At 56.9% G+C, this 25,270-nt stretch overlaps 1 protein-coding gene across 2 annotated transcripts; it reads right to left on the bottom strand.

Moving 5' to 3' along the window:
- Nucleotides 1-10,448: 10,448 nt before the first annotated feature.
- On the bottom strand, nt 10,449-17,330 carry DBNDD1 (dysbindin domain containing 1). Of its 2 annotated transcripts, none has more exons than XM_055146073.1 (4): nt 17,103-17,330; nt 12,243-12,386; nt 11,891-12,025; nt 10,449-11,290 (listed from the first exon to the last, which is right to left on the bottom strand). In XM_055146073.1, exons 1-4 carry the CDS (start codon nt 17,131-17,133, stop codon nt 11,136-11,138), a joined length of 465 nt encoding a protein of 154 aa, XP_055002048.1. In that variant the 5' UTR covers nt 17,134-17,330; the 3' UTR covers nt 10,449-11,135. The 2 variants fall into 2 exon arrangements, with proteins under 2 accessions (XP_055002048.1, XP_004600530.1); XM_004600473.2 differs by having other exon boundaries at nt 12,243-12,389; nt 17,103-17,328.
- Nucleotides 17,331-25,270: the final 7,940 nt, after the last annotated feature.

The following is a 25,270-nucleotide window of genomic DNA, read 5'->3' as shown; positions in this document are numbered from 1 at the left end:
GTTGCTCGAGCCGGGTCAGGCTGCGCGTACGTTTCTTTGCGGACACTATAAGGCGACATAGTGACCAACTGAAGAAGGGGGTGTGGGGTGGGGGCGGCGACCGGGCGGCGCGGCCTCACTGCGCATGCTCACCGGGGCGCGCCTTCGCGGTGCCCTTTGTCGCCATTGCGCATGCGTACAGCCTACCGAGGCGTGGCACTTTGCTGTGTTTAATCCGCTACTGCGCACGCGCACGGCCTCTAGGCTCCGTTCTGGCACTGCGCAAGCGTACGCGCACGCCCGCGAGTAGCGCGGTCGTAAGCTGGCTGTTGTCCGGCAGGTGGCGGTTCTTATTAGCGTCCCACGGTGACCCGTCGGCTCGCCGTGCTGTGGCGATGTGACAGTGGTCCTGACGGTGATGGGACGGGCGAGAGGGCCCCGCAGCGAGCTACGTCCGTTGACTCCCGGCAGCAGGACAGGCGGCCGTGGTGACGTCATCAGGCTGCGCCGACAGTCGCGGGCCGCGGGGTCGCGGGCGGGGGCGGGTCTTCAGTGCAGTCGCTGCGTCCCGGCGGTTCGGGTCCGAGAGAAGCCCGACTTGGCGGCTTCCCGTGTTCGGCCCGACAGGTCCTCCGCAGGGACAGTTGAGGGCGTCTGCTAGGGGACAGCAGGTGTGCCACAGAGCAGGTGTGCTCGTGGCCGGGTTCTGCTGAAGCGTTCGTCGCGCTGCTGCCGGCGGAGGCAGAGCCTGCTTTGGGACGCGGGCCCTAGCGTCGTCCTTTCGCCCTTTCGGCTCTGCCCAGCCTTTCAAGAAAACGGGTTACTTATTTATTTGACCACCCCCGGCAGCGATCAGGGCTTACTCCTGGCGGGACTCGGGCAGTGTAGTACCAGGAATCAGGCGCGGGTCGGCTGTGTGCAAGGCAAGCGCCTTAACTGCTGTACTATCTCCAGCCACAAAATAACTTTTTATTTTATTTTTGGTCCCCCTCCCCCTTTTTAAATTGAATTACTGTGAGATACAATTACAAAGCCTTCATGATGGAGTTTCAGTTATAAAATGATAGAACACCCATCCCTCCACCAGTGGACTTACTTATTTTAAATTTATTGATTTGTTTTTGGTTTTGGGGCCATAATCAATGATACTCAGTGATTACTTCTGGCTCTGCACTAAGGATTCATTCCTGGTGATGCTCAAACGCCTAACCGGCTGTACTATCTTTCCGGCTCCTATATTAAATTTATTTTTAAGCCTTTTTAATTGATTGACGTTCTTTAATTTATAACACTGTTAATGATGGTTCTCCATGCATATAATTCCAACGCTATACCCATTACTAGTATACACATCTCTATCCACAAAATGATTCTTGTTATAAAAGTTGTTTTTCGGAGCTGGAGCAATAGCATAGCGGGTAGAGCGTTTGCCTTGCCCGTGGTTGACCCGGGTTCAATTCCCAGCATCCAATATGGTCCCCCGAGCACCGCCAGGAGTAATTCCTGAGAGCAGAGCCAGGAGTAACCCCTGAGCAATGCAGGGTATGACTCAAAAAGCAAAAAAAAAACAAACACGTTTTTCTTAAAATGGCTTTTGGCCCATTGTCATTAGTTATGTCTTTGGCTTGGCTGATTTAGGTTTTTGAGGGTTATTTTTACTTTTTGTGTGTGTGGAAGTGGGGCACATCCCGACAGTGGTCGGGGGCTGGAGGCCGGAGGCCGTGTGCCACATGTGGGATTGAAACTGGATATGCTGTGTGTGCAAGGCAAGTGACTTGCCTGCAATACTGTTAGAGTTTTTTGTTGGTTTTTTTTTTTTTAATGGATTTGGGGCCACACCTGGTAATGCTCTGGGTTACTCCTAGCTCTGCACTCATTAATTCTGACAGTGCTCAGAGGGCCATATCAGATGCTAGGGATCGAATCTGGGTCTGCTATATGCAAGATAAGCACCCTACCCACTCTACTATCTCTCCAGTCCCCTAATGTTAGGTATTTTTTTAACAGCTTGTTGTGAAAACTAGCATTTTCTTCTGAGGGCTGAATTAGAGGGTTCATAAAACATTTGCTCTCTTTGGCCTGACACATCATCAAGGCATGTGCCTTAACCCCTGTTTTATTTCTTGTGCTGGAAAGCCACTATTTTAGAAATGTTTCTAGGTGAGAGGCTGGAGCAATAGTACAGTGCGGGGGCTGATAGCACAGCGGGTAGGGCGTTTGCCTTGCACACGGCCAACCTGGGTTTGATTCCCAGCATCCCATATAGTCCTCTGAGCACCGCCGGGGTGATTCTTGAGTGCAGAGCCAGGAGTAACCCCTGTGCATTGCTGGGTGTGACCCAAAAAGCCAAAAAAAAAAAATAGTACAGTGGGCAGGGTGTTTGCCTTGCATGCAGCCAACCTGGTTTTCATCCCTGGCATCTCGTGTGGTCTCTTAAGTCCTCAGGAGTGATCCCTGAGCTGAGAGCTAGGTGTAATTCCTGAGCACTGTTGAATGTGGCCCAAAACAACAACAAAAAATGTTTCTAGGTCACATTTTGGTGTGGGGGCCATACCTAGTGGTGCTCAGGGATCACCAGGAGCAGCTTTGGCAGTTCTCAGGAGCTGTTCAATGTGGGGATTAACCCGAGAACTCCACACATAGAAGGGATGTGCTGTGCAGTGTCAGCCACATCCCCAGCCCTGATCTCACAGGCAGGGCATCAAACCATTGTTTCTGGTACCTGAGGGTCACCCAGGCAAGCCTCACGTTTGAAGCAGAGCAAAGCGTGGGCGCAGATAGATGGGAACTTGGCGCTTATCTGCTCTCCACGGGCCTGGCTTGTGCCCACCCCCCCCCACCCAGGAGGCCCCAGCTGTAACACTCTGGGTTCATGTGGATTGCATGACAACATGCAGGCAAGGAGGCTACTCCTCCCTCCTGCTGTAGCACTGGTGACTTACCTCATGTAATCTCTACCAGAAGACTAGAATTTCCTCATTTGTTTCTACCCGCTTGAGAATTCTTTAGGAAGCCTGGGGAAATGGGGCTGGAGGGATAGTGCAGAGGTTTGGCACTTGCCTTGCACGTGGTAGACCTGGGTTCAGTCCCTGACACCACAATGATTAGGTCCCTTGAGCGCCACCAAGGGTGACCCCTGAGCAAAGAGCCAGGAATCACCCCTGAGCACTGCCAGGTGGGGCCCTCAAACCCAAAACAAAAGAGGACTGGAGGAAAGAGTCAGAATAATCAACAAAGGTGGTAGGATAGACTTGACAAATTGGTCAAAAGTTAGATGTTTTGATGTTTTGGGAGACTCATTTGATTCTTAAAATATATCCATACTTTCCTAAAAAAAAAATGTTTTGAGGGGCCAGAGCGATAGTACAGTGGGTAGAGCATTTGCCTTGCACATGGCCGACCCAGGTTTAATCCCCAGCATCCCATATGGTCTCCCAAGCACTGCCAGGAGTTATTCCTGAGTGCAGAGCCAGGAGTAACCCTTGAGCATTGCTGGGTGTGACCTAAAAAGCAAAAAAAAAAAAGTTTTGAACCACACCTGGTGATACTCAGGGGTATTCCTGGCTCTACACTCAAATGGGATGCCGGGGATAAAACCTGGGTCAGCCACATACGAGGCAAGTGCCCTACCCACTGTACTTTCTCTCCAGTCCCAAAATTAATGCATACTTTTATTACATTATTTGGTCATTTCCGCTGTTACCTTCTCAGGCTTCTCTGACTCTTGGTGTAGGACTGGCTTGAGGGGGTCCCGCTTCATTGTCCTGTGTTGTTGGAATGTAGACTGAATTTTGTGTATGTATGCATACGATTCCAGGCCGTGAAGGAGGCAGCTGGGTGTTGGCAGACTTTTTCCTTATGGAAGATTTCTTTGTACTCTTTGTCACACACTTGAAGAGGTGGGACTTTCCGCCCCTGTATCCTGTGTATATGTGTGTGTCACACACTCTGCAGAGGTGGGACTTTTAGCCTCGTCTTGATCTGTAAGGAACGTGTCCTGAGTCTGTGGACGGGTGTGACCTCCCCCGCGTGCTTTTCATGAGCAGAGGCTGTCGCTCTTGCCTTTCCCTCAGTGCTGCTTTGTTGCTGTACTGCTTCGTGGCAGAGATGAGGCTGTTCTGAGAGCCTGTCCAGGTGACTGGGCCAGTTCCTCTGCCAGAGAGTAAGGCATTTTCTTTTTTGGGCCACACTTGGTGAAGCTGAGGGATTACTTCTGGCTTTTTGCTCAGGAGCAACCCCTGGCATTACTCAGGGAACCATATCGGGTGCTGGGGATCGAACCCCGGTTGTCTGCATGCAAGGCCAGCGCCCTCCCTACTCTCCTATCACTCTGGCCCTGAGACTCTTATCTAGTCCTTTTTGCTCCCTGGAACCTGAGGAGGAGCAGCAGAGTGAGCTGAGCACAGGAGCTTCTGTCCCTAGGAGTTTGGTCTGAGTCTCTTCTGGGGAGGATGTGTCTTGTTCCCCAGCTTGTGACGAAGGCTTTATTGCAGAGACTCTTGGACCACCTCAGTCAGCCTTTGATCTCACTTTCCTCTCCAGTAATGGGCAGAAAAAAGCTGAAATTCCTGCCTTCTCATTTGGGGGCATCCCCTGGCCACCACCATACCCTCCCCCACCTTCCGAAGTCCACCAATAGCACAAACTTTGAGTAACTAAAGACAGCACCCAAGAAGTTCCTATGGTTTAGTAAACTACTTTTTTTTTTCTGAGGGGCAGTACATGGGGTGTCCCCCAACTGGTGCTCAGGGTTGCCCAGGACTAGCTCTCAGCCCTGTGGTCCACTGCTGGGGCTGGAGGGGTCTATGGTGCCAGGGAGTGATGCTGGGGTAGAACGCACTCCACATGGTGCCAGCGTTAAACTGGGGCTGGACACAGTGCTGCCTCTCTGACCCAGAGGTTCTTGTTCTAGGTGAGAGTCCTCCCATCCCCCTTTTATGAAAAGAAAAAAAAAGTCATGCAGAAAGAGCCCTCAGTTGAACCTGGGAATACAGTACCCCCACCGCCATCATTTCAGCACCCCGGCAGTGGGCGCGGGGGCGGGGGGAGGGGGTCTCTCTCCTGCTTTGGGAAGAATTGTTCTAGACGGTTTTTCTTTCTGTAAGTCAAGTATCACACCACGAAGATGCTTCCCTAGCATTTACTCCCTGTTATTTCCTTGTAATTTTTGTGTATGCTAAAGTGCTTTTTGGGGATTTTTACTGGTATCAAAGTTGATTTATTTATACTGGGAGAGAAGTATTTCCTTGAAAACCCTCAGCTCTCCAGGACTGGCCAATCCTCCTAACCCTTAGATTGGACTTGGAGGAACTGAGGGCATCAAACCCTGGAGTCTTGAGTCAGTCCCATTCCCCCAGGTAATTTTCACAAGTGAGGTATTCCAGGACCCCTGAGGCTGGACTTGTTTGAATCTGAATGGACCCACATGTTAATGTCCATCTGTGGCAGGAAGCCACAGATGTGGTCGGACTGGATGTGATATCTCTGCAGTGGTTTTCTGTGGCAAGTCCATGGAGCAGTGCTGGTCTGTGGGTGAGAATGGATTGAAAGTCTGCTCTGGTATGCCACTGTTTGAGGTGAGGGATGGTGCTTGAGAGTGGACAATGTGTTTTCTACAAAACAAGCAACCCACAGTGTGGTCAAAAGGTACCACTCTTCTTAATATTTTTTGGTTTGGGGGCAGTGCTCAGGGCTTACTCCTGGCTGTTCACTCAGGGATCACTCAGGGGACCCTCGGGAGAGACAGAAACTAGTCTCAGGCGTGGCATGAGTGACACCAGTGATACGAATGTCCACACTGGGCTGTCACTAAAGTGGTTAGCTGGACCCAGTGAGGCAGCCTCACCTGCCCCTGAGGCCTGTTCTCTGCTGAAGTCCCACGACAAACCTTTGCCTTCATCTGTTTTTGCTGGGTCAGGTGCTGATGCTTGTAGTGGGGCTGCCCAGGGCACTCCTTCCTGGCAGGCCCCGAGAGGATCAGTGGAGGTGAGTGGGTGGCCCAAACAGGCCTGTGGAGTGCACGCTGGGGCCCCAACTTCTTTTGTAAACCACACTTTGGGGCTTGGTGTATGAGGCTCCAGCTGCAGAGGTTTGTCTCTGCACTGCGTGCCCAGTGTGGGGATGACCGGAGTGTCCCCGGATGGTCAGAAGCTGCTGGAGGGAGGAGGAAGGGATGCCAGTCTATGAGCTTCCCCTGGGGCTGTTGCCTGGCCTCCTCCTCAGCCTAGCAGCTGAGGGACTATTTGGGGCTTGGGGGTGGAGACCCCCATGAATGGCAGCTGTCTATGACCCCACCAGGCTGTTGTGCTGCTCTTCACTTTTCATTGACATTTCAGCGTGACAGTGCCCAGGTGGTCACCACAGCTTCTGGAGTGCATGAGTTGACTAGTAGCCTTACAGCTGGACTGAGCATTCTGGTCCGTGTCCTGTCCCCTCCTGTCAGCTGGCTTGCAGGTGGGCACTGGCTGGCTCTGGGGAGTTACTAAAAGCGGGGGGCACCTGGTGTCTGGGGTGGGGCTGATGACCCTGGTGCGCCCCACACACCGACTCTGCTTACTCACTAGGAGTTTGATGTGTAGGCCTTGAGAAGACAACTGTGACCTGCCAAAGGGCTGGGTGTGCAGTACTGAAGGCCATTCTTGCCCAGGACGTCAGGACTCCTTCCCCTCCTCTCCCTCCCACCGTCTGTGTGAGCAGTCTGTCATTGGGTACGAGAGACGCAAAACTCAACCCTTTGGCTCTTTCAGGTAATGTGATGGTCTAGAATCTGAGAAAAAAAAAATTTTTTTTCTTTTTGGGTCACACCCAGCGATGCTCAGGGGTTACTCCTGGCTCTGCACTCAGGAATTACTCCTGGCGGTGCTCAGGGGACCATATGAAATGCTGGGAATTGAACCCGGGTCGGCCATGTGCAAGGCAAGCACCCTACCCGTTGTGCTATTGCTCCAGCCCCCAATGTTTTTTTTTTTTTGGATGAGAAAAAAATTCTTGGATTCAAGTTCCTTGCAGTATAATCCAGAGTGGGAACTCTTTTTTTTTCCTTTTTTTCATTTTGGGTCACACCCAGCGATGCACAGGGGTTACTCCTGGCTCTACACTCAGGTGATGCTCAGGGGACCATATGGGATGCTGGGATTCAAACCCGGGTCGGCGCGTGCAAGGCAAACACCCTACCTGCTGTGCTGTTGCTCCAGTTCCCAAGAAAAATTTCTTGGGGGATAGATTTGAGGGTAGGGCATTGGTTCCAGGGAGTCTAGACACTGGGCCATCTGCTATTCCAGAGGTTTGAGGTTGACTTGTGGGGAGCACAGAACTCCCTTAGTCTGTGTGGGTGGAGGAGAGTCCTTAGCTAACCCAGATCATCTCCCATGCTCTAGTAGGTGATCCATGGCCAGGGCAGGCTGCTTGCTGTAGGGTGTTGCTGGGATGTTACCTGAGAGGCAGGCAAGAACTTGCAAGGGGCTTGCTGAGTGACCCCACATCCCTTGCAGCAAGGGCAGGTTACACCCGGTACAGTACCGTTTACACAGGAGCAGCTCTTTGACCTCATGAGCACCGTACTGTAGGGCAGTCACCCCGGGGTCGAGTGACCTGAGGACCCCTGCCCAGTGCCTATACTCAGGTAAAGGACTGTGCCCCAGGGCCTGGCTCCAGGCAGATGGGTCAGGTGAGCTAGCTCACCAGTAGGTTATGCAGTTTTGCCCACCCAGAAGCTGGGCCAGCTGCCCTTTGACCAGGGCAGATGCTGGTGGAGCAATACAGCAAGGTCATTGGCCAACGCATCAATGAATAGGGTGGTGCCTCGTCAGTTCTGTCTGGACTTGCCAGTGTGGTACAGGGAACCAGAGGACAGGTGAGTGTCCTGGGCTGGGAGGTGCACAATCACCTCTGGAATCCAGTGTTTTGCCTCCCCTGTGACTGCCTTGTCTTGGTTGGGCCAAGCAGACCCCTTCTGAAAGGCTGACAGGCAGCTGTGTTTTATAGTGGGCAAGCGGCTGCTGCCCGAGGTTCTGAAGAAAGCTGACAGGGTGAGCTGCTCAGCCTCTGGCCTCTGCTGAGAGGTGGGCCTGTAAGATTTTATTTATTTATTTATTTATTTTTGCTTTTTGGGTCACACCCAGCAATGCTCAGGGGTTACTCCTGGCTTTGCACTCAGGAATTACTCCTGGCGGTGCTTGGGGGACCAGATGGGATGCCGGGGATCGAAGCCGGGTTGGCCGCGTGCAAGGCAAACGCCCTACCCGCTGTGCTATCGCTCCGGCCCCGGGCCTGTAAGATTTTAGTTGAATGTGCCAGAAGCCAGGAGGAGGATATGTACCATCATGGAGCCTGAAGGGCTAGCTCTGGGGGACCTGTCACAGCTGTAGGAGGCCCTCAACATGCAGGACTGTGGTGAGGGTTCCCACCAGGCATGTGCCGGATCAGATTTCTGGGGGCTGGGTGGAGGGAGAGTAGCAGGGGGTTCAGGAATGGGTGGGACCCTCATGGTCAATAGCTGGTTTGGGTGGACTATCTGGTTGCTTTTGTTGCCTGGTATTTGGCTGTTTGGAAACCCTCAGGCTTTAATGAGGGGCAAGAGAGAAGGAGCACAGAAGCCGGTTATCAAAGAATCCCACCTGCACTGGTGTGGTCCAGGTACGGTGGAGCCAGGGGGAGGGCCCCAGGTAGCTCAGCTCTAAGCTGAGGTTTCCTGCTACCTTGCTCAGGAGGAAAGGGGCTCTCTGATGCCCCAGGCCTCTGGGTGTGCGGGGTCCTCTTTTCTGGTCCCTGTTGACCCTGTCAGTTCTGGTCGGTGAGAGCTGCTAGGCCCCTCCCCACATCTGACTGCAGCACCAGGTGAACCCCACCTCAGGGCCTAGTGTGACCCCTGGGTGCTGGTACAGGTGGCCCCACTAGGGTCGGAGTCCCTACAGCACCGGGGCCTACTGTACGTGGTGGGTGGCTGGCTGGGTCCTGGAGACAGATACGTCTGTGCTGCCCCCTAATGCCTGTTGTTTTTGCTCCTGCAAACCTAACTTACCCAGCATTTGGCCAGTTGTTTAGTGTGGTTGTTTAAGTAATAAAACTTGCAACTGGACAAGGTCTTTCAGCCTCTTTCTGGTGTTTATAAAGTGCATTGAATTTTTATTACTTAAAGGCATTCTAAATGAAAGCAGTTTTTCCTGTCCCTTTGTTGTTTTGATCCCTGGGATTCATACACTGGCCTGTTTGAGAAGCTGACACATTTCACACTGGAGCTCCTGGTGGGAGTTACACATTCACACCCAGCACCTGTGTGCACACACCTGGATGGGATCAAACAGATCTATGGGAGTTGGCCTTTAGCAACTTTCTGATCTGCTCAGACTTTCCTCCTCTCCCCCTCAATTTTTTTTTTTTTTTTTTTTTTTTGCTTTTTGGGCCACACCTGGCGATGCACAGGGGTTACTCCTGGCTCTGCACTCAGCAATTACTCCTGGTGGTGGTCAGGGGACCATATGGGATTCTGGGAATCGAACCTGGGTCGGCCGTGTGCAAGGCAAAGGCCCTACCCACTGTGCTATTGCTCCAGCCCCAACTTAATTTTTTTATTGTTTGGGTTTTGGGTCATGCCCAGCGGTGCTCAGGGGTTACTCCTAGTTCTCTGCTCAGATATTACTTCTGGTGTGCTTGGAGACCATATGGGATGTCAGGGATCGAACTGGGTTGGCTGTTTGTCAGGAAAGCACCTTCCCCGAGGTGCTATCACTGTGGCCCATTGTCACTGAATTTTAAACTACCTTCACCAAACCCAGACAAGCTGAGCAGCTTGGCGCCCCCACAGTGGGTGTGGGGGTGCTCCCCTAAACTCCAGGAAGGTTCTGTGTCCACCAGAGCCCGGGTGGTCCATGCCTCTGGGTTCTTTCCTAGAGTCCCTGCCACCTCCCAGGCTGAAGCACCATTGTCCGAGTTCCTCACCCAGTTGGGGCCAGAGCACTGCCAGGTCCCCATACAGGTGAGTCTAGGCTCACAGATGGCAGAGCCAGCTGAAGCCTCTGTAAGGGGCCTCCCTCCTAGCCGAGGTACTGTTCTCCCCGGGAGCCTGTCCTCCCGTAGCCATCCCTCCTGTGACTGAGGACAGAATCCAGGTCACTTGTCCCTGAAACGTGACCCAGAAAAGTAGCCCGAGCACAGCCCCATCGTCACTGGCTCTGCAGATGTCCCCTAGCAACAGCCTGGGTCAGGCACTGAACCCCCTTGCACCAAGGAGCCCCAAAGACCTGAAACACAGAACCCTCAGGCTGTGTGCTGACCCTGACAGGCTTCATTTTCCAGTAAGGCTTCAAGTCTGCCGCAGACTTCAGAGCTACGCAGTGAAGTATGGTGGGGGAGTGGGCAGGGTCCCCCAGATGAAGGTCAGAGGGCAAAGACATTCCCCAGCATACAGGGCTCCAGAAGTGCCGATTCATTTCCTAGAATGTTTCGTGGGAATGGGTCAGGACAGGTGGGGCTGGGAAGAAAAGCCAGGTTGTGATTTTATTTAAAACTCAATAGCTCATTAGACCAGGATTCGATCTGTTCCTTAGCCTGTATAAAGCAGCACTGAGCGTAGCTAAGCCGGTGTCCCCTCACCCCAGTCCCCTCAGGTGGCTCCACTCCAGGCCAAGTATGGGTGCTGGTGTGCTTGTGTTTCCTGGGCTGCCAGGAAGAACAGATGGGCCCCAGCTGCCCCTCTCTCTGCCCAACAGTGAGAAAGTAGCTCAGGGGTCGCGGGTCTAACAGGTGGCTTCCCTCTCCACTACCAGGGTCAACAGACTTCTCAGCCTGGCGTTGAGGGGCTTGGTGTCAGGAAGGGGACAGGACTGGACTCCTGGGGACAAGTTTCAGGATGACCCATCAAGCGCAGACTAGCTGAGCAGCTTGGTGCCAAAGGCCCATGGGCTCGACCTCAGCGTCGCCACTGTTCAGGTGAGGCGGCTCCCACCTGGGCCTGCGGAGAATCTTGTGACAGCACCAGTTCTGCAGACAGAAGTTCCCAGAAGACCCAGGCATCTCATTCCATCCCTGGGCATGGCTGGCCCTGACACAGGGCCCCAGAAAGGCCCCTGGCCGTGCTGGTGCTGGGCCAGAGCCTCCAGCCTTGAGCTGCTCAGGTCTGTGCAGCGTGCAGAGCCACAGGGGTGGGCCAGGGCCGTGGCCTAGTCCTGGGGCTTCTCCACAGTGAGAAGAGTGTCCACCATCCCCGGCTGCTGCTTGAGGTCGCTGAGGGGCTGCTGCTCGAGGCTCTGCTCACCCCTGGTGCGCGTCCAGGAAGGAGAGCGCAGACAGCCGGCCCGGGGAAAAGGTTGCAGGCCTAGCAAATGAGGGGGGCATCAGCTGAGCTGAGCTTGGCCCACAGGGGGCGGGGGGGTCTGAAATGGTGCTGGGGGCACGAGTGGTTCTCGGCTGGGCTGAGTCCCTAACTCTAACCCTGCTTGGAGGGACCTAGGTAGGCAGGGGGCCCCACTATCCCACTGGCTGCCAGGACTATGGGTCTTGAACCAAACATACTCTTTTATGTCTTCCATGAAACCAAGGGCTGATCGAGTCAGCACTGGACAGTGTTATAACCTTTACATATACCTTGAGTAGCTTAGGCCTTTTGTTGGTGTTTGAGAACAGCAAAATTGAAATGAGGTATCAGGAGGGACAGTTCTCCCAGTGAAACAGAAAGGGACATGAAATGGGCTGTGTGTGTGTGTGTGCGCACGCGCGCAAGTGTGTGTACACGTGTGAACATGTGTGAGTATGTGCGTGCATGTGGCAGTGGAACCAGGGGCCTCACCCAGCAAGAGTGAATGAAATGGTGCAGGAGTAGTAAATATTTCTTTACCCACATTTTGGGTCGGAAACATTTGAGGAGGAGCAGTATTTGGTGGTTCCAGCACCCACCCCCAGCACCCACCATGCCCACCTGCTGGTGACTCGCTGCTTTCATCATCTGAGTCGGCAAAGACCTCGGCCAGCTCCTGGTCAGACATGTCGGTCAGCTCGGTGAGGTCCAGGAGGTCAAAGTGCACCTCCAGGGAAGAGACGCTGCTCAGGGGCTCTGGGGGCAGGGGTGTACGTCATGGGCTCTGTCCCTCCGTGAGGGAACTTCAGTGTAGGTCAGAAGGTTGGCCTCCTGCAGCTGTCTCCACACTGAAGACCAGAGCCACTGGGGCCCACTGTAGGTGGGGCAGCAGGGGGAGGGTGCCCTCCCCACGGGGTCCCGTCCCTGGGGAGTATGAACAGAAGATCATGTGGACAAGGCCAGTTGTACTTACGCCGCTTCTCTGTGACATGCAGGAGCCCTGGTGCTGGGGTTGGCACACCCACCTCCTCCTCCAGCACGGGTGAGTGGCAGCTGTCATCTGGCTTAGGGGCTGAGGTACCCAGGGGAGTCTGGAGCACCTCAGCCTCCTTCACTTCTTCTGCAACAAAGATGGGCATCACCTGAGGGAAGGGGCTCCCACTCTCAGAGGCACCACCTCCACTCACAGGATGTGGCGTGGGCAGGGACAGGTTCTTTAAAGTTCTGGGCAGGGGCTGGAGAGATAGCACAGCGGGTAGGGCGTTTGCCTTGCACGCGGCCGACCCAGGTTCGAATCCCAGCATCCCATATGGTCCCCTGAGCACAGCCAGGGGTAATTCCTGAGTGCAGAGCCAGGAGTAACCCCTGTGCATCGCCAGGTGTGACCCAAAAAGCCAAAAAAAAAAAAAATAAAGTTCTGGGCAACAATAGGTAGCACCAGACAAGGGGCAGGGGGCTTCTGGAGAAAGGGAACATTGGAGACCAGCTTCTTGCCCTGGACACCTGATCATGAGTGATTCAGGCTGGGCCTGTCCCAGGGGCTCCACCCATATCCCTGTGAGCACCTCTCTGCTTTGGTGGAACCCTGGCCCAGTGGCTGCCTCCTAGCCCTGCCCTTGGACCCTCTTTATTCCAGAGTAGCCCGATCCTGGCCCTCTGTGTGCTGCCTGCCTTCAAAACCCATATTGTGGCCAGAGAGATAGTACAGCTGCTAAGTCACTTGTCGTGCACACACCTGACCCGGGTTTGATCTCCGGTACCACATATGGTTTCCAAGCCCCACCAGGAGTGGGAGTAAGCATTGAGCACCACCAGGTGTGCCCCCCACTCCCACCCCACAAGTAAAAAGCCACCTGTGTTGTACCTGAATTCAAATAGCACATGAAGAAGTTACAGAGAGGGGAGTAGGAGAGATAGTACAGCAGGAGGGCATTTGCCTTGCAGGCGGCTGATCTGGGTTCGATCTCTGGCACCTCATAGGATCTGCCAATCCCTGCCAGGAGTGATCCTTAGCACTACGAGGTGTAGCCCCCAAATAAGCAAAAACAAAAGTTACAGAAGGGTCTGAGTGATAGTACAATTAAGGTGACTTCCTTGCATGACCTGGGTTTAATCCCGGCACCACATAAGGTCCCCCAAGCCCTGCCAAGAATGATTCCTGAAGCAGAGCCAGGAGTAATGATGAGCACAGCCAGGTGTGGCCCAAAACTCAAAAATATAAGCTTTATGGGGTTTGTAGAAGAGCCCGTTCCACCATCCACTCATGCCTGGGAACTTTGTTTTCTGCAAAGTTTTGTGCCTTTGTGTTCTGCATGATTTTTTAAAAAAATGTAATTGCTGTTTCTACTGAACAGTGTCAGAAGAGACCATGCAGCTTCTTGAGGGATCTGCTGGGTTACAGAACGATGGGGCCACCCTGTAAAGGGACCCATCAAACCGGTTTCCTCCCCTACGTTCCCTGAAGCCCCACAACCACCCCCATCTCCCCATGTGTAGCCAGAGGCGTCCCTCCCCAGAGATGCCCCCCCACCTGCTGCCACATGCTGGTGACCAGTGCTAGAACCTCCTGTGACATGGCGTCTGGTCAGGCAAGTGTGGAGTAGGTGTACACCCAGCTGGGATCCCAGGACAGACAGTGGGGCGCCGGCCCTACGGGACCCTGAGTTCCTCCCCTCCCCCACCCCAGGAAGCTGTGGCTGAACCACAGGGGTCTGGGGTCAGCCAGGCAGGGAATACACCTGCTGTACCTGGAGGGGGGCCTTGGAGCCCCCTGGGGCGCACACACACACACAGTCCAGCACCATCTGCTCTGAGCTGGGGTGAAGTGGCCTAGCCGTGAGAACCCTGTCACAGAGGCCCTTGCGCCTGCTCACTGGGCACTGTTTTCGCAGGGGGACCAGGTCAGTCAACCTGGAAGCTCCCCTCCAAGGGTGTGGGTGAAATGAGCCTCAGGGCTCCACCCCCTGGGGCCTGTGGTTTGGGGAGAAGCTGCCCTCTCTGGACCCTCTAGGTGGAGCAGAAGGCCCTGGGGCCAAGTACGGCTCCGCCAACCAGGAACTGGGAACAAGGGAATGAGCAGACATTGTGGCCTACGGAGGTGAGCTTTAACCACCACCTGCTGGCTTCTCTGGGAGTAGGGTTGAGGGGGGATAAGAGACTCCCGACCCTAGCCCACAGGAAAGCTGGTATGTGTTCCCTAGGCCCTGTCCTGGAAGTCGCTTCTGAAACAGGAAGGGTTTCAGACAGAGACTCTGGATAGGGGCAGACACCTGTGTCCCTGGATTCAGTGGTGCTGGTGCATTTCAGAAACTACACAGGCTCAGCCTCCAGAGGGTGAGACCAAGCTCTGCTCCCTTAGATTGGCACAGACTTGGAGCTGGGTGGCTGGGATCTTGATTTTCCAAAGGCATGTTAAAATTCTGAGGAGCATCCCCAACCCATGTCCTGCTCACCTCCATGGTCTAGACACTGATATGAAAAATTATTTTCTTGGGGCTGGAGCGATAGCACAGCGGGTAGGGTGTTTGCCTTGCATGTGGCCGACCCGGGTTCGAATCCCAGCATCCCATATGGTCCCCTGAGCACCGCCAGGAGTAATTCCTGAGTGTAGAAGCAGGAGTAACCCCTGTGCATCGCCGGGTGTGACCCAAAGAAGCAAAATAAATAAATAAATAAATAAATAAATAATTATTTTCTTAGTGGGGATTGTTCCTGACAATGTTCAGGGAACCATATGGTGCCAAGATTGTGCCAGTACAGATACTTTCTCTCCAACCTGATATAACGAGATTATACTTAGGATGAAGAGACAGCTTAAAGGGCTGAGCACATGCTTTGCCTGTGGGAAGCCCAGGCTCAGTCTCCAGTACTGCATGATCCCTTAAGCATGGCTGGGAGTTTGGGAGTTGACTCCAAGCAGAGTCATGAGTAGCTCCTGAGCACTGCTGAGTGTGGCCCAAAAGCAAAGAAGAAAAAAAGGGAGAAAAAAATTATAATTGTTTAGGTGCAACAATTCGTTTTGGGTGTTTTTCTTTCATTCTTTCGGTTTTGGGGCCACACCTGCTGCTACTCAGCAGTTACTCCCTGCAGGGCCAAGAATAGAACCCAGGGGCTGATAGCACAGCGGGTAGGGCATTTGCCTTGCATGCTGCTGACCTGGGTTCGATTCCCATCCCATATGGTCCCCTGAGCACCACCAGGAGTAATTCCTGAGTGCATGAGGCAGGTGTAACCCCTGTGCAACACCAGGTGTGACAACCCCCCCGCCCCGCCAAAAAAGAAAAAAGAATAGAACCCAAGTCTTGCAAAGCATGTCCTCAATCTTTTGAGCTTTCTGGCAGGCAAATATTGTATTTTAATTATGCCCTAGAAAAAACCTACCTTTAGGAATCAGGAATGTAGGTCAGTGAACGATTGGGCATATGCTTTGCAAGTGTATGGGTGTCTCAGCACCATAAAAAAAAAGAAAAAACTACCCTTATCTTTTAGAGATTAACTCAGAAACTCTTGGGCCAGAGTGATGCTCAGTGGGCTTGAGTGAAGTTCTGGATGCCGGAATCCTGGGTTCTGTCCCTGACACCACAGGGTCCCACAGCATGGCCTCCAAACAAAAGGGAAAAATGCAGAAATGTGTAGATTTCTACAAAGCTGTTGAGATTTGCTCCAAATTATGAGTGAAGAAAAACTGTTGATGGTCAGTCTGGTCTGGCGGGGGTTGGGTCAAGGGCTCACGCACTATCTACATTGTGGCATCACATGCAAAAGCATTCTCGAAAGGCACAACCCACCCACATGTCCTCTTGGGACCTGCCATGGGGTGGAAGATCAGACCACTGTGCAGGGCTCGGGTTTGTGGAGTAAGTGCTCCTGCTCAGTCTCTCTTCACTCTGGCTTTCTGTAGCCCTTCCTTTGGGCAGACGGGAATGCCCACTGGGGCTCACAGCCCTGTGCACCCAGTCAGTGCTCTCCTGGGAAGCCAAGGATCCCGGGACTGTCTGTGCAAGCAGCTCAGACCCCCAGAGAGAGAACTCACACTCAAGAGCCCCAGAGACTGCAGGGAGGGGACAAAGACCCCAGACACCACCTGCCCACCACATAGCTGCTAGTGGTGGTGTGTGTGGGGTGGCTTGGTCACGGCTTCCAAGCCCTGCTTGGGACCAGCTTTGGGCTCCGTGGGACAGGAACCGTGTGGAAGCCAGGATCCCAGCCAGGTGTAAGGCTGGCATCCCAGTTCCTAGCACCAAACCCTTTCTTTCTTCTTCTTCGTGTGTCTTTTTGGGTCATACCTGCCTTAATTCTGGCTCTGCACTCAGGAATTACTCCTGGCATTGCTCGGAGGACCACAGGGTTGCCATGGATCGAACCCGGGTTACCTGCGTGCAAGGCAAAAGCCTACCCGCTGCGCTGCCGCTCTGGCCCGCAAACCCCTAGGGAAAGGCGTGCCTCCTCGAGCCGCCTGTCACCCGTGCCCACCTCCTGGGGCCCCCATGCAGTCCCACTGCGCGCAGCGGGCAGGCCTGGCTCGCCCCTCGCACACCTACCTGCCTTGCCAACGGCCACCTTTGCAGACAAGGGCGCCCCCACCGCACCCCTGGCGGGCCGCGTCCGGGTACACGCCCCCAGACCCTCTCGCCCTGTGCCAGGGCAGCGTCGCGACCGCCTCTCGCCTCCCCGGGGGGGGGGGGGGGACGCGGCCGCAGGAACAAAGCCGGCGCGGGGCGCGGTCCCCCAACTCCGGCCTCGGCGTGCCCCACCTCGGAACTGAGTCCCCCCACGGCCCGGTATACCCCCGACGCCCCCCGCCCGCGTCCCCTCGGCCCAGGGCTGCACTCACTTCCCGGGTGGGCGCCTTCCGGGGGCTCCATGCGGCCGGCGACGGCGGCGTCACCCGGCCCCGGTGCCCCTGCAGCGGCGGCGGCGGCGCGGCCCCGTCTTGGCGCGCACCGGGCAGTAGCCGGGGGCCGCGGCGGCGGGAGGAGCCCGCGGGGCGGGGCGCGCAGCTGCTCGCGGCTCCCGCATCGCCCCGCGGCCCGCACAGGTGCGGCCCCGCCCCGCGCGCGCGCGCCCCCTGCAGGCCCCGGCGCCGTCCGTACTCTGGGGGCGCCGGATACGCGCCCGCGCCAGGCGATCCCAGGGCGGGCGGGCGGTAGAGCCACGGCGGGGCGCGCACGCGGGGAGGGGGCTGCAGCCTGGGAGCAGGAGCGCGCCACCTGCTCGCGGTCAGCTCCCGAATGCGGCGCGGGACACACAGCGGCACGTCCTCCCCGCCAGCATCGGAGGGCGCTGTCCCGACCCTCCAGGTGGAGGGACAGGACCAGGGTTGGTAGCCTGCTCAAGGTCACCGTCAGGCCGGAACCCAAGCCTGCAGGCTGCCCTTCCCATGAGAGCGTGGAGGGTACATGGCTCCTTCCTGAAAGGGAGCGAGCGGGATGCACTTGGCCTTTGCAGGTCGCAGACCTCAGGTTGCGCTGTCTTGGCCTTTCAGTTCATTCTCTGTCCGTTTTTATAGTTTACAAAATGGACAAAAGAATTGCTGTTTGTTGGGACTGGAGCAATAGCACAGCGGATAGGGCGTTTGCCTTGCACGCGGCCGACCCGGGTTCGATTCCCAACATCCCATATGGTCCTCCAAGCACCGCCAGGAGTAATTTCTGAGTGCAGAGCCAGGAGTAACCCCTGAGCATCGCCGGATGTGACCCAAAAAGAAAAAAAAAAACAAAAACAGAATTGCTGTTTGCAGTCATCTAAAATGGCTGTGTGGGAACCAGAGAGATAGTACGGTGGGAAGGCCTTACAGCTGACCTGGGTTTGATCCTTGGCACGGAGAATATGGGCCCCAGAACCCCACCTGGTGTGATCGCTGAACAGAGCCAGGAATCAGCTCTGAGCATCACAGGTGTGCCCCCCTGTAGGATAACATAGCCTCAGGTAGTTTAGGTTTATTGGGTTACTCCAATCACAGTGCTCCCATCCCTTTGTTTAGCTATAATCACTTCTCCATGCTCTCTTCCCCAAAACAGTTAATCAGCTTTCCCCTAATCTGTAAGGTCAGACCTTCCTAGGACACTGAATATTATAATATTGCCTTTCTCCTCTCCTTATGTCTTTGGAATAATTTATTTAAAGTAATGTCCTTTTTGTATAGACACAAGAAGACAATATTATGCTTTTGTAACTTGGGACTTAATTGGCTTCGAATATCATTCATTCCCGGGCATCTGCTTTCTCCATTTAAGCCTCAGTTGCCCTCAGTTCTTAGCACCCCAAAAGCAGGGTCCCAACGAGGGACGGGACGGATCCAGGGCAAGCGGTGAGTTATGTGCTACCCTGGCATCGAGATGGGCCTGGCCAAAGTGCCTAATTCTTAACTATAAGTTAAGAGCTTGATCATGGACAAATGCTGTCATGATCCAAAAATAATAACAAGACTAGGACCCTGCTAGGGATAGGGTAGACTAATCTGGCCTGAGCACTGTAGTCTGAGATCGAGATGGCCCCAGGAGAGCAATTCTATAAGCTTTAATGCATCTCTTATTGTGTCCATACAAAATGATTAATATTATGAATGCTTATATGTTTGCTGGATGAGGAGAGGAGAAACATAGTCATGGGACTCCGCCCTTGGGTGGGTCGTCCTGCTGAAAGAGAATCAGTCCTAGGAGAAGCATCCCCTGAGGGAAAGGAACCTTACCCCTGTTGATTGTGACCACACCTATGTGTAAGCCCCAACCCCTCATGCTGGGGGGATTTAACTAGGCTATAAGAGTGGGTTGGGGGTCTAGATCCAGGGATCCAGAGAGAGATCCAGAACCGGGAGAGAAGCAGAGAGAGAATGAAATAAACTGATCGAGTAACCAGTTTGGCCTTCTTCCTTCCGTTGCCTGCCCTTGACCAACAGCCACACACAGCCGTTCTGGAGCACTGAACGCGGGCGGTGAGACAGAGCCGCCCGGAGAGCCCGCGAGTGCTCACGCCTGTCGGTGTTCCTTAGTTTTTTACACTCCCCCCCAACACCCAAAAATGATTGCGTGGCCCTAGAATGAGCCTCTGCACTGTCATGAGTGTTCTGATCAGCAATGATCAATCGGCCATTTACAGTCTCAGCCAGTGGCCACGGAGGAGACCCTGCCACTGTGCCTTTTGGGGTGACATGTCGAGTGAAGGACAAAGCAGATGTCCTGGCCAGTCATCATGTGGGGTTGACCTAACTAGTGCCCTCTCTGAGCCACCACGGCACTATCAATCATCCTCATCTAAGAGCTAAGTGGAGAAAGAGCCTCTCACCACAGTTTACACTGGAGGCCAGTGTTTATTCAACCTCGTCTTCTTAAGCACACTAATTCATGCTGGCCTGGGGCAGTTGACCTGCGCTGGTTCTTAAAGAGTCAGACTAGAAACAACACCAGTAGGAGCTGGATTGAGTTCAGCTGACTGGTGTGGGAGGTTTGATCCCAGTAATTCAACCCTGGGAGGACCTCCAGGAGCAACCTCTAAACACAGCCAGAGTCATCAGATGCAGCCCCAGAAAAAAAAAAAAAAATCAATGGGTTTGTGTGTAAAAAAAAACACAAACAACCCACAGTGGGTTTATGTATGTTAACATTTGCTGTGCGGTTTTGCCTGGAACTCAGGTGCCGTTCACTTGGCTTTCTGAACTGTATGCTACATAAGTCTCACGTGGAGAAAGGGCTGTTCTCTAGAAATCTGAACTCAAATATGGTATGGAAAGTGCAGGTCACGAGGGAGACCAGGGGCTCAACAGCCAGCCCAGCTGTTGGTTGGTGAGAAATGAATGCCCCATCTCTTTAACCCAGCTAACACTCCTGCCGCCCCTCTGGCTGACAGGGATCATTGTGAACGCGCTGACTTGTCAGAACTCAAGGGGACTTGGGAAGCAAAAACCCAATTAAGGCCTGCAAATAGATGACTTGCCTGCCAACCCCCATCCGTGAGGCTCGGCTTTGGGGGGGGAGGTCCTTTCAGCCAGGGGTGTCTGGTCCTGGGCACACTGACAAGATCAGACCGAGGGCTCCGGGCCCGGCGGTAAATAAACCAGCTCTGTCCTTACAACTGGTCTCGCCCTCTGAGACAGCCTAACTTCCTGAGCAAACCGGAGGACCCCGGGTCTGTCACCTGCGCTCCGCTTGCTGCTGCCCTGCGAGTGACTGAGGAGCCCTCCTGAGGGGCAGAGCTGATGGAGCCCATCACCAGACTGCCCAGGGCACCTGGGGGCAGGGGGTGAGGCTCTGGAAGCTTCTCCAGCCCCAAACAGGAGGACCCCGGGTCTGTCACCTGCGCTCCGCTTGCTGCTGCCCTGCGAGTGACTGAGGAGCCCTCCTGAGGGGCAGAGCTGATGGAGCCCATCACCAGACTGCCCAGGGCACCTGGGGGCGGGGGGTGAGGCTCTGGAAGCTTCTCCAGCCCCAAACAGGAGGACCCCGGGTCTGTCACCTGCGCTCCGCTTGCTGCTGCCCTGCGAGTGACTGAGGAGCCCTCCTGAGGGGCAGAGCTGATGGAGCCCATCACCAGACTGCCCAGGGCACCTGGGGGGCGGGGGGTGAGGCTCTGGAAGCTTCTCCAGCCCCAAACAGGAGGACCCCGGGTCTGTCACCTGCGCTCCGCTTGCTGCTGCCCTGCGAGTGACTGAGGAGCCCTCCAGAGGGGCAGAGCTGATGGAGCCCATCACCAGACTGCCCAGGGCACCTGGGGGGCGGGGGGTGAGGCTCTGGAAGCTTCTCCAGCCCCAAACAGGAGGACCCCGGGTCTGTCACCTGCGCTCCGCTTGCTGCTGCCCTGCGAGTGACTGAGGAGCCCTCCTGAGGGGCAGAGCTGATGGAGCCCATCACCAGACTGCCCAGGGCACCTGGGGGCGGGGGGTGAGGCTCTGGAAGCTTCTCCAGCCCCAAACAGGAGGACCCCGGGTCTGTCACCTGCGCTCCGCTTGCTGCTGCCCTGCGAGTGACTGAGGAGCCCTCCTGAGGGGCAGAGCTGATGGAGCCCATCACCAGACTGCCCAGGGCACCTGGGGGGCGGGGGGTGAGGCTCTGGAAGCTTCTCCAGCCCCAAACAGGAAGACCCCGGGTCTGTCACCTGCGCTCCGCTTGCTGCTGCCCTGCGAGTGACTGAGGAGCCCTCCTGAGGGGCAGAGCTGATGGAGCCCATCACCAGACTGCCCAGGGCACCTGGGGGCGGGGGGTGAGGCTCTGGAAGCTTCTCCAGCCCCAAACAGGAGGACCCCGGGTCTGTCACCTGCGCTCCGCTTGCTGCTGCCCTGCGAGTGACTGAGGAGCCCTCCTGAGGGGCAGAGCTGATGGAGCCCATCACCAGACTGCCCAGGGCACCTGGGGGGCGGGGGGTGAGGCTCTGGAAGCTTCTCCAGCCCCAAACAGGAGGACCCCGGGTCTGTCACCTGCGCTCCGCTTGCTGCTGCCCTGCGAGTGACTGAGGAGCCCTCCTGAGGGGCAGAGCTGATGGAGCCCATCACCAGACTGCCCAGGGCACCTGGGGGCGGGGGGTGAGGCTCTGGAAGCTTCTCCAGCCCCAAACAGGAGGACCCCGGGTCTGTCACCTGCGCTCCGCTTGCTGCTGCCCTGCGAGTGACTGAGGAGCCCTCCTGAGGGGCAGAGCTGATGGAGCCCATCACCAGACTGCCCAGGGCACCTGGGGGCGGGGGGTGAGGCTCTGGAAGCTTCTCCAGCCCCAAACAGGAGGACCCCGGGTCTGTCACCTGCGCTCCGCTTGCTGCTGCCCTGCGAGTGACTGAGGAGCCCTCCTGAGGGGCAGAGCTGATGGAGCCCATCACCAGACTGCCCAGGGCACCTGGGGGGCGGGGGGTGAGGCTCTGGAAGCTTCTCCAGCCCCAAACAGGAAGACCCCGGGTCTGTCACCTGCGCTCCGCTTGCTGCTGCCCTGCGAGTGACTGAGGAGCCCTCCTGAGGGGCAGAGCTGATGGAGCCCATCACCAGACTGCCCAGGGCACCTGGGGGCGGGGGGTGAGGCTCTGGAAGCTTCTCCAGCCCCAAACAGGAGGACCCCGGGTCTGTCACCTGCGCTCCGCTTGCTGCTGCCCTGCGAGTGACTGAGGAGCCCTCCTGAGGGGCAGAGCTGATGGAGCCCATCACCAGACTGCCCAGGGCACCTGGGGGCGGGGGGTGAGGCTCTGGAAGCTTCTCCAGCCCCAAACAGGAGGACCCCGGGTCTGTCACCTGCGCTCCGCTTGCTGCTGCCCTGCGAGTGACTGAGGAGCCCTCCTGAGGGGCAGAGCTGATGGAGCCCATCACCAGACTGCCCAGGGCACCTGGGGGGCGGGGGGTGAGGCTCTGGAAGCTTCTCCAGCCCCAAACAGGAGGACCCCGGGTCTGTCACCTGCGCTCCGCTTGCTGCTGCCCTGCGAGTGACTGAGGAGCCCTCCTGAGGGGCAGAGCTGATGGAGCCCATCACCAGACTGCCCAGGGCACCTGGGGGCGGGGGGTGAGGCTCTGGAAGCTTCTCCAGCCCCAAACAGGAGGACCCCGGGTCTGTCACCTGCGCTCCGCTTGCTGCTGCCCTGCGAGTGACTGAGGAGCCCTCCTGAGGGGCAGAGCTGATGGAGCCCATCACCAGACTGCCCAGGGCACCTGGGGGGCGGGGGGTGAGGCTCTGGAAGCTTCTCCAGCCCCAAACAGGAAGACCCCGGGTCTGTCACCTGCGCTCCGCTTGCTGCTGCCCTGCGAGTGACTGAGGAGCCCTCCTGAGGGGCAGAGCTGATGGAGCCCATCACCAGACTGCCCAGGGCACCTGGGGGCGGGGGGTGAGGCTCTGGAAGCTTCTCCAGCCCCAAACAGGAGGACCCCGGGTCTGTCACCTGCGCTCCGCTTGCTGCTGCCCTGCGAGTGACTGAGGAGCCCTCCTGAGGGGCAGAGCTGATGGAGCCCATCACCAGACTGCCCAGGGCACCTGGGGGCGGGGGGTGAGGCTCTGGAAGCTTCTCCAGCCCCAAACAGGAGGACCCCGGGTCTGTCACCTGCGCTCCGCTTGCTGCTGCCCTGCGAGTGACTGAGGAGCCCTCCTGAGGGGCAGAGCTGATGGAGCCCATCACCAGACTGCCCAGGGCACCTGGGGGGCGGGGGGTGAGGCTCTGGAAGCTTCTCCAGCCCCAAACAGGAAGACCCCGGGTCTGTCACCTGCGCTCCGCTTGCTGCTGCCCTGCGAGTGACTGAGGAGCCCTCCTGAGGGGCAGAGCTGATGGAGCCCATCACCAGACTGCCCAGGGCACCTGGGGGCGGGGGGTGAGGCTCTGGAAGCTTCTCCAGCCCCAAACAGGAGGACCCCGGGTCTGTCACCTGCGCTCCGCTTGCTGCTGCCCTGCGAGTGACTGAGGAGCCCTCCTGAGGGGCAGAGCTGATGGAGCCCATCACCAGACTGCCCAGGGCACCTGGGGGGCGGGGGGTGAGGCTCTGGAAGCTTCTCCAGCCCCAAACAGGAGGACCCCGGGTCTGTCACCTGCGCTCCGCTTGCTGCTGCCCTGCGAGTGACTGAGGAGCCCTCCTGAGGGGCAGAGCTGATGGAGCCCATCACCAGACTGCCCAGGGCACCTGGGGGCGGGGGGTGAGGCTCTGGAAGCTTCTCCAGCCCCAAACAGGAGGACCCCGGGTCTGTCACCTGCGCTCCGCTTGCTGCTGCCCTGCGAGTGACTGAGGAGCCCTCCTGAGGGGCAGAGCTGATGGAGCCCATCACCAGACTGCCCAGGGCACCTGGGGGCGGGGGGTGAGGCTCTGGAAGCTTCTCCAGCCCCAAACAGGAGGACCCCGGGTCTGTCACCTGCGCTCCGCTTGCTGCTGCCCTGCGAGTGACTGAGGAGCCCTCCTGAGGGGCAGAGCTGATGGAGCCCATCACCAGACTGCCCAGGGCACCTGGGGGGCGGGGGGTGAGGCTCTGGAAGCTTCTCCAGCCCCAAACAGGAAGACCCCGGGTCTGTCACCTGCGCTCCGCTTGCTGCTGCCCTGCGAGTGACTGAGGAGCCCTCCTGAGGGGCAGAGCTGATGGAGCCCATCACCAGACTGCCCAGGGCACCTGGGGGCGGGGGGTGAGGCTCTGGAAGCTTCTCCAGCCCCAAACAGGAGGACCCCGGGTCTGTCACCTGCGCTCCGCTTGCTGCTGCCCTGCGAGTGACTGAGGAGCCCTCCTGAGGGGCAGAGCTGATGGAGCCCATCACCAGACTGCCCAGGGCACCTGGGGGGCGGGGGGTGAGGCTCTGGAAGCTTCTCCAGCCCCAAACAGGAGGACCCCGGGTCTGTCACCTGCGCTCCGCTTGCTGCTGCCCTGCGAGTGACTGAGGAGCCCTCCTGAGGGGCAGAGCTGATGGAGCCCATCACCAGACTGCCCAGGGCACCTGGGGGGCGGGGGGTGAGACTCTGGAAGCTTCTCCAGCCCCAAACTAAAGGAAAGCACACAGGAAAGCCCCTTCGGGAACAGCTGAATCTGGGAGGAATGCTGGGCGGTGGAAGGGAGCCTTTCCATCGGGGCGGCGGGCAGAGGGTTGGCAGTTCTCTGGCCGCAGTGCTCCAGGACCTCTCTGGAAACTTCTGGCAGCTATTATGGAGACTTTCGCGCATTTCAAACATTTGGAATATACTTTGTTTCCGTTTTCTTCCGAGGGTTTGAGCAACCCCAGCTGTCTTTTGCTTGCTTTGGGGCCACACCTGGGGGGCTGGGGCGGTGCTGGGAACCCTGTGGGGCGCCCCCCACGGGGCCATCGGCCCCACGCCCTGGCCGGGCACCGCGCCGCAAGGTCCCGCACAGGCGGCCGAAGGGGCGCGCCCGGCCTCCGTCACCTGCTGTCGGCGGGCACGAAGCGGCGCCTCCCCGCGGGCTCCGTCCCGGCCGTGGCCGCGCCCGGGTAGCCGGAAGGCGGCGGCGCGGAGACCCCGGGCGGCGCCTGGCGGGGACGCCTCCCCTCCGTTGCCGGGGCGGGGCGGCCGAGTCTCGCGAGATCCCCGCGGCTCTCGCGGGGCGCCCCGCGGT

The sequence above is a fragment of the Sorex araneus genome, chromosome 8 (assembly GCF_027595985.1).
Source record: "Sorex araneus isolate mSorAra2 chromosome 8, mSorAra2.pri, whole genome shotgun sequence".
In the NCBI taxonomy this organism is placed as follows: domain Eukaryota; kingdom Metazoa; phylum Chordata; class Mammalia; order Eulipotyphla; family Soricidae; genus Sorex; species Sorex araneus.
The sequence above is the reverse complement of the archived record's forward strand: the minus strand, read 5'-3'. Positions and strand labels throughout refer to the sequence as shown.

Coding starts and splice junctions, on each gene's coding strand:
- DBNDD1 (XM_004600473.2), bottom strand. CDS start 17,133: ATGGAGCCCCCGGAAGGCGCCCACCCGGGAA. Junction 12,026..12,242: donor GCATGTCACAGAGAAGCGGC/GTAAGTACAACT, acceptor CCCTGCCCCCAG/AGCCCCTGAGCAGCGTCTCT. Junction 11,291..11,890: donor AAGCAGCGAGTCACCAGCAG/GTGGGCATGGTG, acceptor CTCATTTGCTAG/GCCTGCAACCTTTTCCCCGG.